General features: G+C 43.9%; 2 protein-coding genes across 4 annotated transcripts; both read right to left on the bottom strand.

The window, feature by feature from the left end:
- Nucleotides 1-74: 74 nt before the first annotated feature.
- On the bottom strand, nt 75-17470 carry araf (A-Raf proto-oncogene, serine/threonine kinase). Of its 3 annotated transcripts, none has more exons than XM_004072922.4 (16): nt 17355-17470; nt 15617-15840; nt 12842-12945; nt 11600-11702; nt 11320-11474; nt 8420-8518; nt 8185-8329; nt 8082-8106; nt 7868-7998; nt 7118-7317; nt 6838-7014; nt 6687-6733; nt 6410-6528; nt 6130-6261; nt 5762-5896; nt 75-2261 (listed from the first exon to the last, which is right to left on the bottom strand). In XM_004072922.4, exons 2-16 carry the CDS (start codon nt 15725-15727, stop codon nt 2121-2123), a joined length of 1824 nt encoding a protein of 607 aa, XP_004072970.1. In that variant the 5' UTR covers nt 15728-15840; nt 17355-17470; the 3' UTR covers nt 75-2120. The 3 variants fall into 3 exon arrangements, with proteins under 3 accessions (XP_004072970.1, XP_011477940.1, XP_023814547.1); XM_011479638.3 differs by lacking the exon at nt 17355-17470 and adding an exon at nt 17052-17317; XM_023958779.1 differs by lacking the exon at nt 17355-17470 and adding an exon at nt 17180-17317.
- A 1759-nt stretch (nt 17471-19229) lies between these two features.
- imp4 (IMP4, U3 small nucleolar ribonucleoprotein) lies at nt 19230-24955 on the bottom strand. Its single transcript, XM_004072792.4, has 9 exons — nt 24851-24955; nt 23944-24052; nt 22486-22569; nt 22311-22420; nt 21867-21999; nt 21611-21765; nt 19713-19807; nt 19557-19630; nt 19230-19482 (listed from the first exon to the last, which is right to left on the bottom strand). The coding sequence occupies exons 1-9, from the start codon at nt 24851-24853 to the stop codon at nt 19370-19372; spliced, it is 876 nt and encodes a 291-aa protein (XP_004072840.1). The 5' UTR covers nt 24854-24955; the 3' UTR covers nt 19230-19369.
- Nucleotides 24956-25334: the final 379 nt, after the last annotated feature.

Genomic DNA, 25334 nt, shown 5'->3' with positions numbered 1-25334 from the left:
GCAGAAACCCACATCTTTCAGTTTCCTGAAAACCCAACCCATAAGCCGAGGACAAAGACCGGAAACGGAACCAGTAGTTAGACAGATCCATTTTATTTATCTCAAGAATAAATCCTGCTTCAATATTTTAAGACAAAAAGTACTAAGATTTCCTTTAAAATTATTTGTTCTTTGTGAAACGTCTCACAAAAATAGAAGTACAATTTTTTGAATTAAAAAAAAATGTAACTGTACACAGCAGAATATACCATTTATTGCAAACTGAACACCCCTGACACCGCAGACCTACACACAAGTATTGCAATTCACCTACAGATATGAAAAGACAAAAGAAACTGGTTTGCAGCTCTGCCACCCCTCCCCTGCCGGCTCCCCCTGCAGGCCTCTGGGTGTAGTGCAGCAGCGTGCAGCATCGGCAGGGCTCCTGGGGCCGTGGCACTTGTTCCCGCCCCGTTACACGAGCTCATGATGCGGGGATGTTTAGTAGAACTTCCTACAGCCGTTTCATCCCCTTAACCCCCCACATAATACTCTACAGTTTTCTCAAGTGTTGCTGCAAACGAGTGTTTTGTAGTGAAACCTTGTGGCGGGCGCCGTGGAGGAGCAGACGTACCGTGTCTTTAAGAACATTTAAGAACCGCACCACAGCGCCGCACGACGAAGCATCTACAATCAATAAATAAACACACAGTCTCGTCTTGCCCCCATCATAACCCCCACCCCACCAACCCACAGACCTGGAATGAACCGAAGAAATTGTCAGGGAGTCCAGCCCTTCGCAGAGTTAGGAGTTAGCATGAAGTGGTGCGCTTTTGTGTTCTTTTGAACTCACACCTCGCCCGCTGAGGAGACGGCCACACACCTGCAAGGTCAGGAGCCTGGCCTGAGGGTGGGGGCACTGACCTACTGCCCTGTAAACCAGCAAACACCTACAGCCGGCAGGAGGGGGCTACGCAGGCGCATGCGCGCGGGCTTAACGTGCGTCTGCATGAGCACGCAGGCAAACCGACAGGGCTGCAGGTCCAGCACAGCTGAATGAAGCCCTGCTCAGAGCTCAAGGCAGAATTGAAGTCCACCTGCCTGCAGCAGGAGGTGCTGGTTCCACGCTGCATCTGAGACAGAGACTGACCTGCACACAGACCGTGTCACAGCTGTGTAATCTGAATACTTGGCTGTAGCCGACTCCACAGAGGAAGGTTTGTGCAGCAGCGCACAGCAGAGGGGGAAAAAACAAAACAAAACACCGAACTGATCTCAACCTGCCAGCTTTGTCCCGGGAACTTTAGAGCTCGCAGGAGCGGCTGTCCCACCAGAACCAACCTGAGCCGAACACACCCGACACGCTGCCCCAAAATCCACAAAAGCCAACGGGAACAAATGCTGGTCTTCCTCAGCTTCACGTGTGCTTCTTCGTTTGTCGTGGCTCAGGCGGCGTGCACCATCACAACGCGGGAGACCAGCAGCTGCAGCCGCCACAGGACTGAGCCTCTGATGAAGCGCGGCGCCAACACCTCCATCACCTCACAGCTGAATTCCCGTCACCTCAGAGACTTCCATGACCGAAGCCGTCAGCTGCCTCCCCCACACCACCCCAGAAACCCGGTCTCCAGATGAAGAGTTCTAAGTTTGATGGTCGTGGACCTCCTCCACAGACAGAAGGAGCTCTGTACCCATTTCCTCGAGTATTTTCAAAAAAGCGTTGAGGGAACACTTGCATAGTTGCCGTCGGTCTCAGCTGGAGCTCTGCTGAACGTCTGTCCGGAACCATCGTGAGGAAAGAGTCAGGGCACAGTGGGTGTGCGGCTCCTGCTGGTGTTGGAGGTTCTGGCTGTGACCTCAAAGCTTCAAACTTCTGCAGCCACAAAGGTGGAACCTCCGTGATCCTCACAGCCTGACCTGGGCCTGCTGGGCAGATCTTGGCTCACAGTCTGATAAGATGAGGTTTAGTTGTTTTGCTCCTCCCGCAAACACAAAAAATGTAAAAAAAAAAAATTTAAAAATTGGAAAGGTGCACTCCGGCGTAGAGGAGTGCAGCTAGGTCCTGCCGGCTAACTGAGCCTTGCAGGCAGCAGTTCTGGACCTGGAGGCAGACCGGGAACCAGTGCCACAAGGGAGGGGGGTTAAAGGGGCATGAGTCTGGTGGTCTGGAACAGGAGGGGGTTCAGGTCTTCAGCGTGGACGGCCCGGTGGAGCGAAGGCTCTGAGCGGCTGCGCTCGATTTTTGGTAACAGGTCCTGCACCTGCTCGATGGAGACCAGGATCTGAGGAGAGACGGAGAAGAACCGGGGTTACTCCAGAAGAACCCAGAACCCAAACCCAAAAATAGAATAGATAGAACAGTAATAGATAAGAGATAGAACGATAGATAGAATGATAGAAAGAATGATATAATAGAACAACAGAATAATAGATAAAACAATAGAAAAATAAAACAGAATAGACAAAACAATAAAACTATACAGAATAGATAGAAAGATCAAATAGAATGATAGATTAAAACAATAGAAAGAACAACACAATTAACAAAAAATAGAACAAAATATATAACACTTGATAGTATGATACCAAACAATAGAATGAACAAAATAGATTAATGGAACAGAGCGATAGAATAGACTGAATGATAGAAAAACGGATAGAATGATGTATAGATGAACAATAAAAAAAACAAAATGATAGAATAACAGAATGATAGTAAGAATGACAGAAGAGACAGAAAAACAAATTGATAGACCAATAAAAAGAATGATAGTCGGAATGATCAATAGAGCAATTGACAGAACGATAGATCGACAGATTTGATTGATACTTTTTTGATTGTCACATGCACAACAAAATTTAAAGTGCTCGTAGGTTGGTCCGTCTATCATAATAACAAAAATTTACCACTAGTTAATTACCTAATTGTCTAACTATTTGATTAAATAATCACTTGCACTTTTGTTATACACCAATAGCTGATCAAACAAAACAAAAAAGGCTGTAATCTGCATGGTAAGGTGAAAGGCTACCACGCAGGAATCCAGGGTTTAATTCCCGGAGGAGAATGAGCAATGGTACGGGGGAAATTACCATATCAACGGTGAACAATTAACATCACCCAGTGAGGGCCCTTGGGTAAGACCCTTAACGCTACCGCCTCCCGAGCGCCGTTCAGCTGCAGCTCACCGCTCCCCCAGAGGATGGGTAAAATGCGGAGAAGAATTTCCCCAGTATGGGATAAATAAAGTATCTATTATTATTCATTATGGTGTTACCATACTTCAAAGACAGGTCACTCACTTCCAAGCAGGAATGTTGTGTTAGCTGACACACTCTCTCAGAACTTAACTGCTGCTTTATTCTGCTTTTATTGTGTTTATTTTAGGATCTGAAATGCCGTTACATCAGTGCGTTGGATTTTAGGAACACCTAGTGTAAAACTGAAGATCTACATGAATCCAAAAAGTTACAGAAGTTTCAAGGGTTCAACAGCACCACCTGCTGGTGTGAACCTTGAAAAGACTGCCAGAGCCAGTTATACGAGTCACAAAACGTGACAGATTTTTTTCTTGTCTTATTTAAAAAGAAAACAAAAAAGGCTCAAACAAATTTAACCCATGAAGTATTAAGTGTCATTCTCTAGCAGAAAGCTCGTCTTGACCGAAAGCCAGGGGTGGACTTACCATTAGGCAAAGATAGGTGATTGCCCTTCAGCTAAACTTCTGTCTCTTTCAGCTTTTCCCATCAAGGGGAGCCTCAGCGAAACAACCTCTCTTTCGAGGAAGAGTCGCATGGTTAGCTTGGCAATGTTTTACGCCGGATGCCCTTCCTGACGCAACCCTCTCAATTTATCCAGGCTTGGGACCGGCACAGAAGCAGAGAAGGGAATAGGGAGCAGCCCGGATTCGAACCCTGGTGTCACGGACGGAAGGTGCCGCAAACCAGCACGAGCTAAACTGGCTCCCGATTGCCCTTCGGCTAAACACTGAATAAAAAAATGTCTAAAATAATTTCCACACCCTTTAATATTCAACTCTGTCGTAAAAAAAACTCAAATCACTGATGTGGCATAAGCCTGCTCGTGTAAAAGTGTTGTCTCCTCCCCGTCTCTCTGCAGGAATGGACTATTCCATCAACAGCAAGTTGAGGAGCAGAAAGAGACTCTTTGAAGGAGATTTACAAAAAAAGTAGTAAGATGAAGTGTAGTTTAGGGAAGAAGGAAAGAAGAAATTTGTTGCCACACTTCCAAAAGTGCAGGAAGACAAAACAGGAAAAGAACAAATTCAAAGGAATTCAAAAAAGAAGAAAAGCCATAGTGTGCGTGTCATAGACATGATCCGTTTTGTTTATGTGCTCATCACCGTATCACTATTTTATTCTTCCTACTGACTTTATCCGCCAACATTACAGAGTAAAACGTTGGAAGTAGTTCTATTGACTGGTTTGTACTGTTTATTTTTGTCTGTGGTGATGCAGAAAACGAGTTACAGCCGGAATTTGCCTTAATGCGAAGCTGCAGAGGGAAGGCAGGAACGTCAATCAAGTACAGGAAAACACCCCAGACAAACAATAGCAGTTTCTCAGTAACTCACCATAAATCACCTCAAAATCATCACAACAACTCATTACAGTTTATTGTTCAAACAAACTCCACAGAAATCCGTTTATATCATTCCTCTCTCTCCGAGTGAACCAGCGTGTTTGAGTAATGCAAGTTTTAGATGCGTCCTGATCTCCTCGCTTTAGGACTACAACTGTTGTAGTTTTACAAAAAACAAAGCAAATTCTAAATTAATTATAGCAAAAATCAGAATAAGATTATGACGCAATTGACAAAGTCACCCAAAGACGTTGCAGCTTTGTAACAGATATTGTTGTCAGGATTGACTCATGAACAATATCAATAAAACTGCTCATACTAGTCAATGTTTAATACTTCCCCAACGTTTTACTCTGTAATGTTTGTGGATAAAGTCAGTAGAAAGAGCAAACCAGGCGGGTGATTTCCTGACAAACACATGAAATGGAACATGTCTACGACACGGACATATTGTGGCTTTTCTACTTCTAATTGCAGCTCATCTTCTGGTTTCATGAACACGTGAGGTTAGAGCCCAGCGTGTTTGGCCCTTTCATGACGCTCACCAGCCCGGCCTCTGTCATGCTGATGTCATGCTGATGTCGAAGGACTTGAAGCAAAGTCTGCATTTTGCACGTTTCTGGTGCCAAATGTGTTTCAGGGTCTTTCTGTGGCCACAGCTGACACCTCTCCTTGAAAAGCCACTCATTGGTAAAGTTACAATTGCCGGCATTTTGTAGCATTTCACAACAGAAAGCTGAAAGCGCCACACACTGAACCGACGACAACAAACTGCTTTACGGCAACGTAAACTCCCATCACCAATAGAGTGAGGTTGAACTTTGGCTGCAATTTAAATTCAACTCATGTTAAACTATTTTATTTATGTTTTTTGGATCCAAAATATCAAAGTTTCATGACTTCCTAAACTTTACAGAAGATTTCATTTTTCTGTTCCAGGTTTTTCACGACAGATGTCTATCAAAACAGTCGGATTTCTGGCATTGAAGCCATTTAAAAGTTAGACCAGTGAAGAAGTTATTCGCCGGACGTTTAGCTACTTTATCATTTTTTAACAATGATTCATCCAACGGCTGCAGAGGGCCCCACGTTATGGTTCGTCCGGGACCCTTAAACTGCTAAGTTCAATAGACGTGCAGCTGAGTGTGTTTCTCCTCCAGCCACCAGTGCAGCTCTCACCTGAGGAAACAGAGGCCTCTCATCTCTCTTGAACTTCAAGCAGTCGACGATGAGCCTTTTCATGGACTTGGGTGATGTGCTGTAGAGCTTACTGAGGTCAGGAGACAAGTACCCACGTCCCACCATGAAGATGATCTGGGAAGGTGGACGGAGAAAACGTCTCAGAGAGGAAACACCATGTAGGAGCGCGAGAATGTACGCATAACCGCAAAAAAAAAAATACAGCGTTTTTATGACAATAGGTTTGGCCTAAAGGTGTGAATCTGTTCACAGAAAGGATTTAATGATAACCTCAGTAGCAAACAGTGTTTTAATCGATCGCGTGTGCCTGAAGAGCTGACAGCAGGCAGGAATGTGCAGGTTCCCACCTGGTCTCTGTTGTTTATGTTGGAGTAAGGCAGCGTTCCCGACATGAGCTCAAACAGCACCACGCCGTACGCATACACATCCGACTGGAACGTGTACGGGTTGTTGTCCTGCATTCGGATCACTTCAGGAGCCTGACAGGAACACAAGCCGTAAACAGAGGCGTTAGGCGGAACATCAGCAGACATTGTGAAGGCAATGAACCAGGACACAGAACCAAAGGTAGGATGGGTCCTGCTAAAATCCGCTGTTCATGCCTTCATGGCCGTGAAACAAGCTCACCATCCACAGAATGGATCCACTGGGCTGCTCCACCTGCTGAGAGCCGCTCCATCGAGCCTTCACCGTGGCCAAACCAAAGTCTCCTATTTTTACGGTCCAGCCCTCGTGGAGAAAAATGTCTGCAGCGGAGCTCAGGAAAAGCTTCAACAGAGCAAACGTTCGTGAGAACACAGCCGACTGGCAGCTGCTTTTCAACTCTGCTCCAGTTCCTGAGTGTTTCACATAAAAGCCCTCCATACACCCAAATGTAAAGACCCAATGAACCAGAAAGGGATACTGTTTGACTTCAGGTCTCGGTGAATGATGTTCTTGGCGTGGAGATAACTGCAGTGGGACACAAAAGGACAGAAAGTCAAAAATCTGGAACAGAAATGCATGTGCAGCTCAGACAGCTCGACCCAGCGTGTTCACGTGACAGTGGTTCTTACTCCATGCCCTGCGCCGTCTGTCGGGCCACGTCAATGCGCCTCATGGTGTCAAACTTGGTTTCCGACACGTGGAGGTGGCGGTAGAGGCTGCTGCCCTCACACCACTGCGTGATGATGGCGAAGTTGGGCTTGGTCATGTATCCCATGAACAGCAGGATGTTGACATGGCGAGTTTTCCTGCGGGGGAGAGACACGGTCAGAGGTAAAAACAACGCTCATTGTGAGGACAACGTTGATTTTCCTTCATCTGTTGTGGTGAAGGAGTGTCGGAGCTGCTCACCGTAGAACCTGCATTTCATTTTTGAAGGCCTGCAGCTGCTCAGGTGTCGGCTCCTTCACTTTCAGGATCTTGATGGCCACGTCGCCGTGCCACTTTCCCTTGTAGACTGTCCCGAAGGAGCCGGTGCCTATCCTCTTCTGGATCTGGACTTCTCGAGAGTGGACCTCCCAGTAGTAACTGGAGTCCCTGTTGCCTCGATGCTGCAGCATCACAAAGTTACTGTATTTTTCGGTGTATAAGTAGCGTTTTTAAGCTACATAGTTAGACGGATGGTGCCACTTCGAAGTGATTTAAAAATAAATAATAGCAGCAACAACCACTAGAGGACACGGTAAGTGTGTGCATCAGTATTATACCGGGTTTGGCAGAATTGTTCCAAAGTGACAAAGAGGATGAAGAATTCAACAGATTAAGTGATTTGATTAACTTGTTAGCATGTTCTATTTGATTGTCTGAATAATTGTTCAAATGTTGTGCTAATAGACTAGAGTCCTCCTGTGTTTCATGAATAAGGTTATGCTAGTAAAGCATGCTTATATTCACAATTATTGTCATCTCTTGTGTTATTTTAATTTGCCTTTCAAGATGAAATGTCTGCTCTTGTTCCCATATTTTGTTAAAATATTGTTATTTCTCCCACAAGTGCGACTTCTATGTGATTTTTTCTTCTTTATTATGCATTTTTTGCTGCTTTAGTGCAAAGTAAGTAAGCGACTGTACAACATCCTTAAGAAGCTGAAGACCACCTACCACCTTTTTCTTGTCATCAGACGAGGAAGGTTTGCGCTCTTTGTGTTCGGAGGGGGATTTCGGAGGCTTTTTCCCAGGAGAACCAAGAAAAGAGGGCGGACTGGTGGAGGGTTTGGGTGAGGGTTCGGGACCTACAAAAAACAAGAGCCAGATCACCTCAAGTAAGAACGTAGTTAAGGGAATGAAATCCCAGGGATCTATGGAGGAGTTTTACCTATTGTGTTGAACTTCAGTGCTTCCTAAAACAGGAGAGACAGTTACCATCCACATTCAGTAACCACATCAAATGAACTCAGAACATCGGCGGTCAGCCTGACCTCAATGATGCTGACACTGGCGAGGTCCACCGTGCTGACCATGTGGACGTTGGGGGTGGATGTGGAGCGGTGCCTCTGCAGAGACTGACCTTCTCCTCCTGATACGGGAAAGTGGAAGGTCGAGGGTGGAGACAGGAGGTCCATTCTGAGAGAGGCCGGCCAGTAGGAAGGTTAGAAACTCGAGCGTGCTTTTATTTCTAAATAAAGCATTTTTGGATGTATTGGGGCGGCTTACCCAGAAGGCTCTGGGGTTAAGGCTAAATTTCTCTGAGATGGAGAACTTTCTGGCAGTACTATCACAGGAAAGTCCTCTGTGCAGGAGTTGGAGTCACACCTGAGAAAGCAAGAAAGCTAACTTTATTTAAAAAAAGACAAAAAACATAAAGTGCTAAATGACACAGGTTAAAAACTGCATCAAAACAGAATAAAACATATCAAAACGTATTTTGATCAGCTGGAATTCCACAGAAGGAAAAGATCAGTTTAACAGTCAGTACAAGTGTGTGCATGTGTGTGTGTGTGTGTGGGGGGGGGGGCAGGGGCTGCATCCTGGAGGGAAACCCGCCGCAGCCAATGTGGTGCCATTACAGCGACTGAAGCAAAAACCCACGTTCCTAAGAGCAACATGGCTTTCCGCTCTTAAAGCAGCTCTGCAGCCTCTTCTCCTGGATCATTTCCAACGATCATCAGACCACCAGGCTGCACGGAGAAGTCAACATTCAGGCGGGGAGGGAGGCCATACAGATGGGGTTGGTAAAGTTTGTCTGCAGTCCTCCCAAGGGTCAAAGGGATTTCTCAAAATCACCTGAATCCAAAGTAAAGATCTTCGATCTTACGTTATTACAGAAGAGCCAGGGGATTCATATGAAGGATGTAAGTGGCAAGAACCAGCTAAGAAAAACAACTTGAGTGAGGCAGAGCAGCGGCAAAGCCGGCACAGGCACCATCATGCCCTACCCGGAAGTCAACCATCACCCACAGGGCTCCAGACTAACTTTTTTCACTAGGAGCACAGTGGCCCCTAACTGAAAATTTTAGGGGCACAACCAGAAAATTTAGGGGCGCATACCGTAAATCAACATGCTAACCAAATCTACTAATTTCCACTGTATTACTAATTAATACTTTAATAATAGATGCAGAAATTACAATGTGCTGTTTCTAATTCAGTGTCACATTTTATTCTGCACTTTTGAAAATGCAACAACAGGTAAACTGACAGCACTATCGCTGTCATGACAGTACAAATAGTAAAGAAAATGGATGGAAATTCATCTTTGTGACACCAAATAGGTGCAGCCAAGATGCACAACAAGTGTGTTTGAGATCACCCAGGTGAACTCAACGCTGCACAGATCACCTGGTGTGAGACGTATATTTTTGTTTTTGCTCCAACATTAACTGTCAATCATCACAAAAATATCGCGAGAAAGGGGTGGGAGCAAGGGGCAAACCTACCCGGACACAGCTGGAAACTGAACTGACTGAAAGCTGCCGTACAGGCTACAAAACAATGCATTATGGGACATGTTACCTGATGGTTTTTGTAGTGGAGTGATTAATTAAAATGATTTAAAATACCAATTCATTAAAAAAGGCTACATACATCACAAAACATTAAAATAATCATAAAATATATAATAACACAGATCATACTAAGGGGGAGAAGAATATTAAATCTAAATTGAATGTTAAGGACAATTCCGATTTCCTGTTCTCCTTCAGTCTTGCTGCAGATTCGCTTTCATCTCACAGCCCCCCCCCAAACGATCCAGGCGAGGTGCCGGTTCATCTCAAACACGTCTATCGTTGCATTTTCCCCACGTATTTTCAGTGAGTCTAAAACTAGTGTTGTTTTTGCTCGAGCGTGTTTAAAGTTCAAGCCCCGTTAGCTGTCACGCATGTAGGTGTGGGACATTTATCTTCCTCAGCTGACCCGACTCCCGCGGGAGCGGTGCGGTGTGCTGCCGTAACCCGTATGATGCGCCGCCGTAACTGTAACCAAAACCTAAACCTTCCTCCGGGTCTGTGTGACCCAGAGAAAAGTTCAGCACGGACTGCATGTATTTAGAAAATTACGAGCGAATAAATACGTTCTAGAAAGGAAAGTAAAGAACTCCTTAATGTGGTCCGGGGAGGGGGCTGTCAGGTTTCCTGCTTGCAAAACCCTGTCATTGTCACGCCCCCAAGAGTCATATACCCCACTGTGATTGGTTGGTCAGCTCTAGGCCCCTCCCCCTACACGCATTTTAACCACTCAGTGACTTTACCTATTCTTCTCACACGCAGTGGCCGCCTCACACACAGGCATCACGCGAGTGTGTGCTCGCGTTTCATGAGTATGTGCGCGAGTGTGTGTGTCTGCCTGCGTGCGTGTGCGCTCGCGTCTCATTGATTATTTCATTGATCATTGACGTGCCCCTTCCACGTTTAATGTATAAAAAAATACGAATGGTGGGGGAGGCAAATTTACTGGTCGCACATGTGCGACTGGATGTAAAATTCAGTCGCACACTCTCAAATTTTGGTCGCAAAATGCGACCAATTGCTCGCAGTCTGGAGCCCTGACCCAGATTGAGCTAAATCCAAGGAAAAGAAGAGGAGACTCTGCTTTGGCTGCTGTTCAAACCTGGAGTGGAATGTAGAAACTATGTCCATGCAGAACAAACCTGCACGAGCAGGATGGAATAATATCAAAAGTTCTGAAATCTAGATTTACTAACATGATATGCATCAAAATGACACAAACACAAACAAACACTGACGATGACTTCCCCATGTATTTCACACAATCTGCACAACAATAAATATGTCAACAGGTCAGTGAGTTCTTGCACAAAATTGATCAAAAAACAAAGCAAAATGTTGCAAAATAAATGGTGCTATATTCTAATATTTAAAATAAACTGGTTCTTGAAGACTTTCCGTTTCTGAGCAGAAAACATCAGCATTTGGATGAAACATGAAGATTGTGATGCCAAACCTCAAATTTGGATTTTATTTGGGTTCATTCGCCTTTTTCTTTATCGTTTTATTTTGACATGTTGTGGATGTTTCCTTGTCGGTGTTGGTCTGCTGCATCTGCTGCTCTCGTTGCTTCATGTGATCAAGAAGAAGAAGGGAAGTCCGACTCACCGCTTGCTCACCGTGTCCATGTCCAGACACACGGTGGGGACCTTGCTGCTGCAGTGCTGGTGAAACTTGTAGCCACATGTCTGACATCTGAAGCCATTAAAAAGAAACTTGTGGCAGAAATCACAGTAGGCCAGCTTGAAAAACGTTTTCCGTACCTAAGAAGACAAAAAGCCATCAAGACATTAATTACGTCCCCTAGGAAGACTGAGACAAAAATGCATAGAAAACCTCAGTCAGTTCAAAGATTTTTATGGGATGCTGTGCGCTTCCAGACACTCACAAAGTTGTGCATGGTGAGAGGAATGTCGTCCAGAACCTCCACTAGCAGCTCCTCTCCAACCAAAGGAGTGATGTCTGTGTTCCAGTCAGTCAGTCTCTTACGACTGGAGCAACGAGGAAGAGGAGGAAAAGAGAAACATGAAGACGTGGAGATGTAAAGAGTTTTTGCACAGCTGGACGGAGGCTCAGATGGATTTAACTAAGATTGTCGAGTGCAAACTAGCAGCAGAAAGCAATCGTCAGTGAAGCTTAGACTCCAGGACACTTTGTGGAGCACTGGATGTTTCTGCACAGGTGAAACTGTAAAAATTAAACTTTAAGTGCACTTATTATCAGAGGACGTGACTTCCATTAGCAAATATTACAAAGTATTACTTATTTTAGTTTGTCATCGCTGCAACATGAGGTTTTGGTTGATGATTATGGTTTAGATCCATCAAGATTAAATTAATAAACGGCTACCGTATAATACTATTTTGTACAGGCCTTAAGAATTAAAAACAGAGCATACCTGTAAGATAAAGCTTGTGACTTGCTAAATTTGAAACGTGGATGAGACTCGAGAGCATAACCTGTGCAGATGCTGCATGACATGCAACACTACCGTGAAAACGATGCAACTGCTGCATAAACTGCACAGCTGCTGTGAAACAGGGGCAGCTGATGCATGACATGTGCTAACCGCCAACTGACAAAAATCAAATCAGTATACATCTTTTTTGTTTCTGATCATCTTCCCCTTTGAGACGCCCTCCACCTTCTATCTCCACTCATCTCCTCTTTCTCATGAATATGGCTCTTCATGAATAAATTAGCTTGGATGATGGAAAAACACATTCGTTTACCCACAGATGGATGTTTATAAAGAGAGGTCTGCACTAAAGTCTGTACCACACAGTTTTAGAAACCTGCATGTTTGAATGGATTCCACCATCTGGGTGTCTAAATCAGAACTTTGGTTTAAATAAAGAACTTTTGGTGAAAAAAGTTTTGTGCACGAGCTTTCAAACAATAATTATAACGATGAAACTGAAGTGAGCTGGAGGTTTTTAAAGCAGACAAAACTAAATATAGTGGTTAAAAACAAAACAGATCCAGTTGAGTCCATTTCATAAAAATGTTTTACTCGTTTCAGTTCCAAATCACCTTGATGAGTTTATGTTAACCTAAACTAGTCTTGCTGTGTGTGCTGTGGTTTTCAATCAGGATGTGAGGGGGGCATACAGCAGATAGGGGGGCTTACCCTTCCAGGAGGCGGAACACGGCGCAGCAGTCTTGGCTGAGGCCTCGCACTTTGAGAGCTTTATCCAGACTCTCGTACACAGTCTGACCTTGGCGGACGTTGACCTGCAGACACACACCGCGGTGAAAAGTTCAAGTTTCCCTTTGATCATCTTTTGATCTACTGTAAAAGCCTTCCCACTGGCCTTTTGATAGTAATTATGTCGTTTCCAGCCTAAATTTTAAAAAAAAAACTGTCATTTTCTAAAGAGTTCATTAAACGATTCCCATCTGCATTGAGCGACTGTTGGTGCAGTACAAGCCTGCCCCTACTTCCCGTCATCCATTTGTTTATAGCTATCCAGTCGTACAGTTTAGAGCCAGATTCCAGCTCTGGCGAGGAAAACAAAGACGTTCATGGATCCATTTGTCTGTCAATAAATTACTGCTACAATCTTTTTCCAAAGGCATTATTCATCTGCTCCTGATTCATAATGATTGGAATAAAGAAATTCTCAGAAATCCAAAATTAAGGCTAATTTTTGTAACCCTTGTGCTATCTTAGGCACTTGGGATTTGGGTCATCTAGACCCACTAGACAGTGCGCTGAACCTTTTTTCTTCAATGATTTGTGATCTTCACTGGTGATTAAAGGTTAACCCTTGTGCTATCTTAGATGTCTTATATTATATTATTATATATATAGATCTTATATTGCGTCCGTCGTCAGAAAAATGCCACAAGAACATTTTAAAAACATAAAAAAGACCATTTTCATTGGAGTGGGCATTTAAAGACACCTGATGGTCAAAACAAGCAGATGGGGCAGATTCCCACAACGGCTCAAACAGACCAGGACTTCAGCTGTCACAATCGTTGAACTTTGCCTCCCTGCCAGGTGTGTATGTAGCCTTATATGCCCCTGTGTTCTGACGCACTCCTAAACCAGAGTCAAAGTGGTTCAGCACCAGCCTCCATCCACAGAGGCTACTGACCAGAGTCAAAGATGGGACTATAAGCCATGTTCCTGAAGATCTCAATGTCATCATCTTTGACTACTCTGCTCTTCAGACCAGTTCTCAAGGCCAGGTACCTGCAATCCTCCTCACATTCAGATGCTGCAGCTAGACAGTCATTCTGAAGGTATCCACAGAAAATAACCTTCTGATGGAGGTAGCTGTGAGGGGGCGGGGCTCTGGCAGCTCCTTCATTAGAGAGCGCCCTCTTTCTTAGGGATTACTTTATGATAATCTCTGCAAACCTGCTGTCAAATGTTTTCAGTGGCTTTTCCTCTCAACAGCTACAGATAGCTAAACCCCGCACTTGGGAAAAAAAGAGGTAAAAGGTGAAAATCATCGGAATTCCAAAGACGCTTTAAGCTGCAGATATCAAACTGAACTTTGTGACGCTTTCATGTCAGAGGGAGAGGAAAAAACCCCCTTTGCATGCTGGGAATTTTTGTTTGGAAAGGTTAGGTTTTTCAGCAGCAGAAGGGAACAGGAAGAACCTGATGGCACAAACATGTGTGTTTGCTGTTGTGATGTGACACAAACACTGATATGACAACACAGCGGAACATGAGATGGATCTTTGGCGTGTGGAGCATGAAGGATGGTGGCGGCGGGATCGTCTGAGACACCTGATGCCCGCTGTGCAGCTTGTGAGCACAAAAAAATATTAAAAGCAGAACAATTTATCAGTCTTGGGTGTGTTATTAAGACAAGTGGAAGCTGTTTTTAAACTACAATGAAGATCCTCTTGGCTCTTTAGTCTGTTTAACACTTGAAATCATCATAGCGTCAGATATGACTGTTGTTCTGGTATCAGCAGGCTCAGGGTGAAGGGAATCAATATAAATATTTTTGGGGAAAACGTAAAAAATATCTCAGAAAAACTTTCAGCGCAAAGAACTTTAGCAAACTTTAAGCTGGAGAAATGGTTGAAACTAAGAATCTTTAAAGAACATCAGCTTCTTTTAATTGAAATCTTTCCTTTAAAAGCAGCTTGTTGTGAGCATTTAAGTTTGTTTCTTATGTTAAAATTAGTTTTTATGCATGAATTGTGAAGGAGCTTCGAGACACGAACAGTTTGATCAGATTTTTACCTGGTAAATAGATCATAAGAAGTATTTTTTAAATTATATTCATACCTAGATACATTAAAAACAAACCAATCAATTGATAACTAACCGTCTGACGCAACAGTTCACATCAGATAATTTTTGATAGTGGACACTTTGTCAGGCATTATCCCTTACATGTATTAATAATACATTGCTATTTACCTTGGTAACTAGGATTATATGTTTTGTTTTTTTCAGTATTTATATAGTTTTTTAATATCAAAACATGTTTTCCTTTTTAGGCTCGTTTCTCTCATTTCAATTTTTTAGTGAACAAATTCATAAAAAAAAAGATCTGTCAGATTAATTCAACATTGAATTCAACATTTTAGCCATATTTCCAACCAATTTTGCAGGTTTTTGCATTCATCATCTTTCTTCGGCATGCCTAATTTTCTTTGGTGCTTTAGCTTCAGTTTCTAGCCTCTACTGTAAACATTCACACATCTATTATCAGAGAAAAATGCAGTTTTTCATGTTAAAAGCGACAACAGAAAAGGAGTTCAGAGTTAGGCAAGTCTCTTGGATCAGAGGCTAAACGTCTTCAACTTGAAAAAACTGACTCTTTTTAGAACCGTTTCTGCTGCAGAACCACGTGGATGAATGAATGTTCATAGATGTGCTACAGATACGTTTTTAAACACATTAGAACCAGTGCATGCGCAGTCGCCTCACCACTGTCCTCTGTTTGTTGGGGAGGTAGACTCGGATGGTACCCCCGCCCCGAGGCACATCCTCCGGACTGGTCTCCCCTGAGGAGGAGTATGAAGAGGAGGTGGAGGACATGATGAGAGGCAGGTGGAGCTGGGGGTGGGGGTGGGGGGGCAGCACTCAAACTGCAACCTCAGGAGAGCTGCAGCATGCACAGGTGGGATCCAGAGAAGCCCTTCACTCAGAACCTGCAAACGCACAGACACAAAATGTAACAAGAGTGCAGGACGTTCAAACCTTGAGTACACAGTGATTTAATGAAACTTTAAAGTCTGAATGCTTCTTCATAGAAATAAAAAATGCTTTGTAGTCATGCAGAAATGTATTTAAAGCCCCACTACAGTCACCTTCTGATTGATTTTGTATAAGCGTTCCCAGTGGTCTTTCAATCATGATTATGCCGTTTTTAGCCAAAATAAAAAAAACTCTCGCCCGCTGGCGTACAGCCCCCCATACCCCCAAATTAGGATTTTCGGTGCAACAAAAATGGCGAGCAATATCGGAGCTATCCAGTCGTACAGTTTAGGTCCAGATTCCGGCTCAGACGAGAAAAACGGAGACGTTCATGGGTCTGTTTGTGTAGAAGTGGATGCGGAGCAGGGAACTTGCAGTTTTAACTCCTACGACAGATTTAAAGCTTTTTCCAACTTTTTTATGTCTACTCCTGATTCACAATTATGTGAATAAAGTAATATTCAGAAAAGTTATTAAAATCTTAAATTTTCTTAATATATGTTCTACAATGTTAGGAAAGAAAATGCAACAAACTCTTCTGAAACACCAATATCTTCATTTTCATTGGTGTGGTTTTAAAAAGGAAAAAGGTTTTATGATAACTAATAAAAAATGTGGATTATTTTAACATAAAGAAACCAAACCTTTTTTAAACTGATTTGTTACATGCATTTGTTTTGTTTACTTTGTGTCAGAAGTAAATAGAAAATATTGCCTTAACCACATAAATGCCTAAAAATGAAGCAAACCAATAATATTAATATACATGTAAGTGGGTTTGGATCAACCAACCGAACTCGTTCAACCAGAATCCATAATCAAGAGAAAATCTCTGGGAATATACTCGGGTTTTTTAGGCGCACAGGGCTCCGTCTGAGTGACAGAGCCGAACTCGGGTAAGACGCAGCTGGGTTTCTGTCAGAACCTTTGGGAGAGACCCACGGTACCGTGTACCGCCGCATCCCGGCCGCTCAGGCGCTTCACGTTTCCCCCTCGGCCGCAGCGGCGCAGCCTCTGAGCAGCCACACACTTTCAGTTGGGAGGCCATGTTTAAGCCGAGGCGCCCGTTACCACTTCAGCTAACTAGCCAAATAAGTTTGTTACGGGTCTCGCGGAGGTCAAAAGTGACGCCCTGGAAACTTCTATGACATTATAGCAATCTAACCTGAGTGGGGGACTCTGCTGTGTCCGCTCTGAAAGCTGCAGAGCTCCAGGAGCGGAAGGAGATAATCCCGCTGCCGCACACACTTCACCGCGAGCCGCTCTGATGCTAGGCGGCTAATGTTAGCTAACCTGCGGGTGTAACCGCGGAGTCGGTTCAGAAGCTCCCATTAGCGCCGCTTACTGTAACCAACACTCGCTCAGCTGACAGGCCCGCACCCATCCAAGCCGCCGCGCCACGGCGAAGACCCGGCCGACTCACTTCACGGTGTTTTGGAGCAGTTCACATCCAAAAGTTCGGTCTCACCTGAAGCAGCCATCTTGAATTGTCTCAATCTGAAGTCTGTCAAGAAGTTCGGGAAAGCGGAAAAACTCCGCGGCGCTGCCTCCTGATTGGCTGATTCCAGCAGCCGCGTCCTCCGATTGGACAAGGACACCTGCGGGTGTTGAGAGGTGGGCGCTGCGAACTGACTTGTCACGTAAACGAGTGATTGTTAGCATCAGCACAGAATGAGGGTGCAAATCCCGCGCAAGATTTTCAACATCTGCTTATGCAACATGAGATGGGTTTTTTTTTCAAAAAGTTTTTTTACCAATGAAAAACACATAGAAAAACGATAAATTTAATTAATTCTTGAAATTGCCTCATGTTTTCAAGTTTTAGCGACATAAATATAATCCTACCATGAATTTTTATTTTATTTCTAATTCTGATTTTTATGAGGGGAAAAACAGTCACTTTGCACTTTTATCCCAAAAGTGTTTCCTTGTGCAGGCAGGTACATCTTTGTAGGTTCATCTGTGTTTACCAATTGTTTGCTCAGGGGTTCAACTGTCAGGCTGTTATATTCATTGTGTGTTATAGCAAGGCTTCAACCTTTCCCAAATGCAGAAACGGATTTGAAAATAGCTCTAGATCAGGTGTGTCCAAAGTCCGGCCCATGGGCTAAATTCAGCCCGAGTTCAATCTCCCTCTGGCCCACAGGCATTTATCTAAGAAAAATAATTGCGATCAAACTTGTTAATACTTAAAATTCCTTAAGTGTAATCATTTTAAGTTTTAGAGACATAGATACAATCTTATTGAATTTATAGAGCAATTTTTTTCTAATCTGTATTTTTATGAATAAATAGGCACTTTCTGCTTTCATCCCAAGTTTTTCCTTCCAGATTTATCACAGCACATGAATAGCTCAGGACTGGCACTGTGCACCAATTGGTTGCTCCAGGGTTCAAACTGCCAGGTTGTTAGACATTGTATGTTTTAGCACGACTTCAACCCCACATTTTCCCAAACACAATCCCTTTCAATCAGGCATGTCCAAAGTGCGGCCCATGGGCCAAATGCAGCCCGCATTCAAATATGAACCGGCCCGCAGGCTCCTTTCATAAATCAATAATATGTGGCCCCCCGCCTTTTCTAGAACCCGTGTATGATTTCTTGATTGTGGTTGATATTTTAAACCTTTGTTAACCTGTCGTGCAACCCCTCTGTGAAACTTTCTAGCTCATTTCTGAAATGCCACCAGGAAATAAAAAAGCAAAGTTGACAGTGAGGGCCACTTCCTCCAGGACAAGTGGAAACCGGCAGATTTTTTCAGCGAAACATGAGACAACAGTGTCTGCCTGATATTTCAAGAGTAGCTGGTCAATAGAAAGAGGGGATACCATACAAGACAAGCAAAAAATTGTGATTTTTGTTAAACATTAGTTTGAATTGACAAGTATCCCATTGCAATAAAATATCCATTTGCATTTATTGTTCATAAAATAATTCAAAGAATCCTGGTCAAATGGTTGACCCTCACACATTTTCACTTCATCAAATCTGACCCTCTTTGATTAAAAACTAAATATATTGTATAATGAGACAATTTAGAAGCAAGTTTTAAACAAAATCTTCCTTAAGATGAAAAACAAGACGGCAAAATAGAATTATGTAATACAGTACAAAATGAAATAAAAATAAATTAAAAAATTATACAAATGCATTTTTATTTCTGTCATACAACTACGCTGCAAACAAAAATTTGAATTTAGGCTTTATTTTGGAAGTATAAAACATTAAACTGAGATGAAATAAATAAGATCTGACACATAAAAGCTTCTCCTAGAGTTTTAAGTTTTGTCAAACTAAAGCTGATTCTGCTTAAAAGAAAATAAAAAAACAAGAGCCTGTGGATTTTAGCTGAAAGGTTTTTTAATTACAAAAACAGCAACAGATAAAATAGTCCATCCATGGTGACCGAGGTCCCGTTAGACCCTTTTTGCTGCATAAAGCCATCGTTGTTCAAGAGTCCGTCGTGGTCTTGGAACTTCTTCTCACTGCACGCTGAGGAACCTCCTTTTCTTCGCCGTGTGCGTGAAGCCGTGCTGACGCCACTCCACCTCTGCCGTGTTCTCGTTTTCCAGAGTTCCCAGTTTGATCATGTACACTGAAGGTAAAAACAGAGGGACTTTAAAGCCGCTCACACGAGCGCAGCGGGAACTTTCCTCCCTCCAAACTTACGTTTCATTTCAAACCTGGGTCCCACCTCCGTCAGCTCCACATTCCTGTGGTCTGTCTTCTTGTAGGTGTGGTGTCTGAGGGAGAAACAGAAGATCTGGGTTGTTTTCCAGAGATGCTGCATTCTCATCTCTGACTGAGGGGCGGGTCCACACCCACCTGAAGGAGATGAAGTCGTCCTGGTTGGCGAATGTGATCACTCGCCTGCTGTCGTCCTTTGGCACTGGAAACAGGTACTTGAGGATACTGGAGACCTGTAGGGGCAAAGGGCATCACAGGCTACGTTCACACCAAGCATTATTCGCACATGTCCAGTTCATTGGCCATATTACTGGACTAAATGTCCCCTCTCCCATGGCGTTCCAAACAGGAAGTACCCGCTGGATCAAAGAAGCCAAAATCACATAGCGAAATGAACAGCGATAACTCAGTCATTCTATTTGTCAGAATAACCATTCTTGCTCTCCTACATATTCTTGCTAATCCTAATTTTTTTCATGATATAATTTGTTATTGCAAGTTATAAACTGACCAATCAGATGTCTGAATGAAAGTATAAATGTTTGACTGATTCTCCTGAGGACGCCTCCCAGTGGTAGCGGTGTGGACTTCCAAGAAGCCCCCTCCTGATTGGTGAGAGAGGTTGCCATAGAAACCCTGACTCAGACCAACTTGGACCAATCACTGTTTACTGACGTCGACTGATTCTAACATGGCGACGGCAGTATTGCTGGAAAAAAAAAAAGTCGACTGAATTGACTTCATTTGGTTGGAATGGTTGACGCCACACTCAGTCCAGTTCTCGTATACAGTCAACGGTCCAGTTTCAATGTTAAGTCAATTAACAAAAACAATCAAGAGGTCCTGCGACGCGTTTTGACCGTCATGCGCCGCATTTTGTCACCAGTGAACTTCAGGCGTTGCGGCGCAGTGTTTTCACATTTTAAATATCTGAACCTTGGCAAAAAAGACAAATTGAGTTAGCCAATCAGGGACTCTGCTTTGGCCCGTGACGTGTTGATGATGTGACCAGCGGGTGGCATCCAAATCTACATGGAGGAAAATCTGATCGTCCTCCTGAACTTTATGATACTTTTGTTATTTGCACCGTAAGGTCCTGTAATTTTATTCGATGTGTATCTTTTCCCTCCCACCAAGTCGTCAAACTGGGTCACAGAGAGACAGAAGTAGCGCTGAAAGCGTCCGTCATTCAGCTGCAGCTCCTGCAGTAGATGGTGAATCTCACCGTCCTGGGAGGGTCTCTGATTGATCTCACAAACCCAAACATGGATCACTGTACTGCCGTTTTTTTAGAGCTTGTTAAAAATAAATAAATATGATCTTTCAACATCCTTTGAGTCTTCCATGAATTAAAGCTGCATCCTTCAACAGCCACATCCTTCCCAGGCGACGTTGGCCGGGTCCTTCTTTGAGCGGGTAGGCCGGATGTTAACGACTGTGAATTTGGACGAGTCTAGCCTTTAGATGATTGCAGCCATTACATCGGCGAATGTCCTGTCGCCTAGAAACTGTGAGTCCGGAACAGAAAGAAGTAGCGAACCAGGCATGGAGCGCAAAAATTTCCTGTGTTATTTGATCCAACTTTTAATCTTGGAGGAGTAATTATAAAAAGGTGTAATTATTCCAACTCCAGGTCCCACTTCACAGTCCGTCATTGTTGTCAGAAAATCTCCAGGTTTGGCTGCAATGCATCTTGGGATATGGACAGCATAGAAGAATACAGCAGACCAATCCTTGAAATTTGGGAAGAAAGAGGGCAGTGCTGGATGGCCGCATTTGTGGGAGTTGCTGAATTTGGACAGCACTTCAAATGCAGCCCAGGAAGAACGCAGACCACCAATTTGGACACAACCATTGCTTCCACGTAGCGATGTAGCTCCTCCCACATGCGGTGGGAGTGTCATGTTTATGAGAACATCTCTGGATAAGCATCCAGCAGCAAATTTGACGCAAGTCAAAAGAGCGGCAGCGGACACAAATCCACGTTCGGTGTGAACAGCTGTGAGGAGTGTGCACGGGGCGGCCCCACCGCTTACCCTCCTGCCGAGCCGGGAAGTGAAGTTGTGAAAAATGAGGTGGGGGTAAGCTTCAGACATGGTGCCAATGTCAGGAACGTCGTGCCTCATCACCACGTTGTAGAGCGTGAAGTAGGCTGTGGGTCCGAAGGGGAGGTGGCACACCACCAGGCCGTCTGCAGAGACAACAGAGTTTCTGCAGGACTTAACCGCCACCAAGTAGTCTAAATAACCAGCACCTGGTTAAACGCAGGAGTGACGCTGAACGAGCGCATACCTGGCTGTCCTCTGGTCTCGTGCACAATAACCAGGTCTGTCACGTTGTTGGCCTTGCAGGCTCGCACCAGTGTTGGGAGCTCATGGTTTCCTCTGTTCATGCGCTGCGCCCCGGGAAACATCAGCTTTACCTCCTGCAGAGAGGACAGTGAAGGCATCATCCTGGTGCACAGCCTCACAGAAACACTCACCCTGTTTTGTTGTGATTCAACCAACTGGAAAACTTATTTTAAAGAGGTGGAAGCTCCTGTTTCTCTAGAGAACAGGACCGTCAGACATGAGCCACATCTGGATCAGGATGGATCCATGTGGTGTCTTCACTCTGGTTTCCGTCAGCTCAAACTTCCAAGGTCATCTAAAAACTTCCTGAAGTGTGACTCAATTCTTCTTCTCTGTATTCATCCTCAGGACTTCCACTGCAGAGCTGTGGACAAACTGAACCCACCTTGGCGAACATCTTGAGTCTGGAGCTCGGGTCTCTGGATGTAGTGACCATGATCTTTGGGTCTTCCACTCCGGCCCATTTGTACTCATCGTCCATGTGGGAGCTAACACCTGAGGAGATCGAACCTGAGACGAGGAGCCGCAGGGCGCTGAAGTTGGAACGCGGCAGCACTTACCCTCTGCCCCCTCGTCGTCGTACTCCAGCAGCTTCTGCAGCTGCAGAGCCTCCTTGCGGACCTCTGTGGGAAGTAGACGGTTTTCTGCGGCGAGAGAAGGGAGCTCGTGTTAACCTTAAGACGACGGGGGAAACGCCGAGTTACCAAAAGCAGCAGGGGGGAAAAAGAAAAAGTGAAGTTGCGTGTAAATATCGCAAACACATTGTTACGAAACCTTCAGGTCACATGACACAAACACCAGAGTACTGTGATTGGTAGAAAAACCCCCAGAACACAAACAGAACATCAGCTTTGACGGACCTTTTTTGAGCACCGGAAGGCTGACCTGTAGTGTGTCAGGGAGGGTAAACAACAACCGATGAATCCTTGTTACCCCCCCATGGAGATGGTTTTTGGTTCAGACTCACTCTGATCATTTTTCAAACCGTTCCCAGTGATCTTTTAGTTATGATGATGTCGTTTTTAGGCACAATTTTAAAAACCTCTGTCATTTTCTAGGACTTAGCTTCTGCAGAGCAGAATGAGTTTATTAGAATTTCGCCTGTGGGCAGGGTTGTTGGCGCATCGCGGGCCCGCTCCCACTTCCCGTCACCCATCTGTTTATTTGCCTCTTGCTGGCTTACAGCCCCAAACTAACATTAGCACTGCAACAAAAATGGCTAGCATTAGAGGAGCTATCCAGCCGTACAGTTTGGATCCAGATTCAGACAAGGAAAACAAAGACGTTCATTAGGCCTGCACAATAAATGGGAAATGTATCGTTATCGCGATATCAAGCTGTGCAATATGCATATCGCAAAAGACGGCAAAAATTGCAATAAATGGTAAATAAGTGTGCTAAAACAACTTATGCCAGCTTGAAGTGTTTAACGAATCAAATGTATCCGTTTATACATTTGACCGAACAGATCGACATCTTCATGACCAATCAGATGGAGCCTTATTTATGTTAGATGTTTATGTTCTATGTAGACGAGGGTCATTTGGAGTATACTATTTAAACTGTTCCAATAAAACGGGAATGATGTTTTTTGGTTGTTTGGCCGTTTGTTCATATACCACAGGTTATATCGTTATTGCAATATTGATCACTAATATCGCGAGTTTTCCAGCCCGTGACGTTCATGGATCTCTAAGTCTGCAGGTGGATGCTTCGGAATGGAGCGGAGCAGGGAGATTGAGGCCCACCCGGCGTATTTTCTGTGCAGCAAATATTTGTCTGCTCCTGATTCACAACAGTTTAAATAAAAACATACTCAGAATTGCAATTTACAGCCTAATTTTCCTTATATAGGTCTTCCATCGTCTGAAAAATGCTACAAGAACACGTTAAAAACACCAAAAGCCCTATTTTATTTATTTTTTGATCTGGGTATTTAATTCCTAATGTTCAGTGTAAAGGAATGGCAGGAAGCCCTAAAAAGTCCAAGATCCTCTAACCAAAAAGCAGCCTCTCACCATCCAGAGCGCTCTTCAAGTTCTGTTTCTTCTCCTCGATGGTCCGGAGCCGGTCCTCCTGGGCCTTCCTGTACAGGTACTCCCGCCTCAGCCTGACCTGCCGACGAAGCTGCAGAAAGGAGGACAGAGGCAGCTTCAAACACACAGATGTTCACACCTGGGGAATCCAGAACGACAGACCCAGTGTGAAAGGGGTTCTGATGGTTCAGGGGCTTTCAGCACAAACATAACATGCAGCTTTTTTTTTTTACTGCGCCTGGTGGATGGACTCGTTTCACAGCAGAGTTTCATCCTGTCCATCTGAGAGGTTCTGCACTGAAGCTGAATGATGACATCCAGCCAGGATAGGTTTGAAATTCTGGCCTTAACTAGTCTGAGGAACCTGTGCTGACCTTTTCCTTAACGGCTCTGTGTTTGCCACACCTGAATACCAGGATCAGCTGAGTCCATTCAGGTGTAGGGAGTAAAAATGATAGTAAGACTAAGACGACATGAATCGATCACAGAATCAAGGATGTAAAAAGGACAAACACGTGCAGCAGCTTGAGCTTGTTGAAAAAAAAAAAAAAACACTAGCACAGCAGCCGTTGGACAAAAACCTGATCCATAATGGTTAGGTTTTACGGTCTAGGCGAAAACGAAAACGCCCAAAAGCAAAAAAAAATATAATCAAATTAAATGCAGAGCAACAGATTTTCACGGGAAAACAATGGCTTAAGTCGATCTACTAAGAAGACGGCATAAAAAGTTTAAAGTATTTCAACATTCGGCAGGATAATCTAGCCTCAAGCTGAACTTCGTTTGAGACCTTTTATTATTTCCTGGTTCCGATTCAGACTAAAACTTTATTTAAATAATAAACAAAACCATTAAACCGATAGATTTTCACAGATTTAAGTCTACTTACCATGATGAGGATTATGCTAGCAAGATTCACGATGCTAGTCACGTGGGCGAGGAAGCGTGGAGAAACAAAACTGCCTGTGATTGGCTCAGGGCGTAGCCAATGAAAGCGCCTGCTACAGCGTGTCCGGCGTTTCAAAATAAAAGCCGTGGATTCAGGGAGACTAACTGGAAACATAAAAAGCCAGACTTATTGCACCCGAAACCAGACAAACTCAGACCCATGTGAACGCATTTTTTTTATATTAGGATGATAAGGGATTTAATTTTTTCCAATGTAATGCTTTGATTCTGCTGAACAGATTCTGCAGATCTGCTCTGAACAAGAGTTTGAGGATTATCATCCAGAATGTTCTGAACAGGTTCCTTCTGAGCTCTGGAGCTGCACGTTTCCTGCTCTACGCTGCAAAAAACAAATCTTAAAAAAGTAAAAAGAACCTTGTGTTTTCAAGAAATTATTCTTAGACATAATAAAAGGGCTTTTGCCT

This window comes from Oryzias latipes, chromosome 9 (assembly GCF_002234675.1).
Source record: "Oryzias latipes chromosome 9, ASM223467v1".
In the NCBI taxonomy this organism is placed as follows: Eukaryota; Metazoa; Chordata; class Actinopteri; order Beloniformes; family Adrianichthyidae; genus Oryzias; species Oryzias latipes.
Note: the sequence above shows the minus strand (reverse complement) of the source record. Positions and strands in the feature narration are given on the sequence as shown.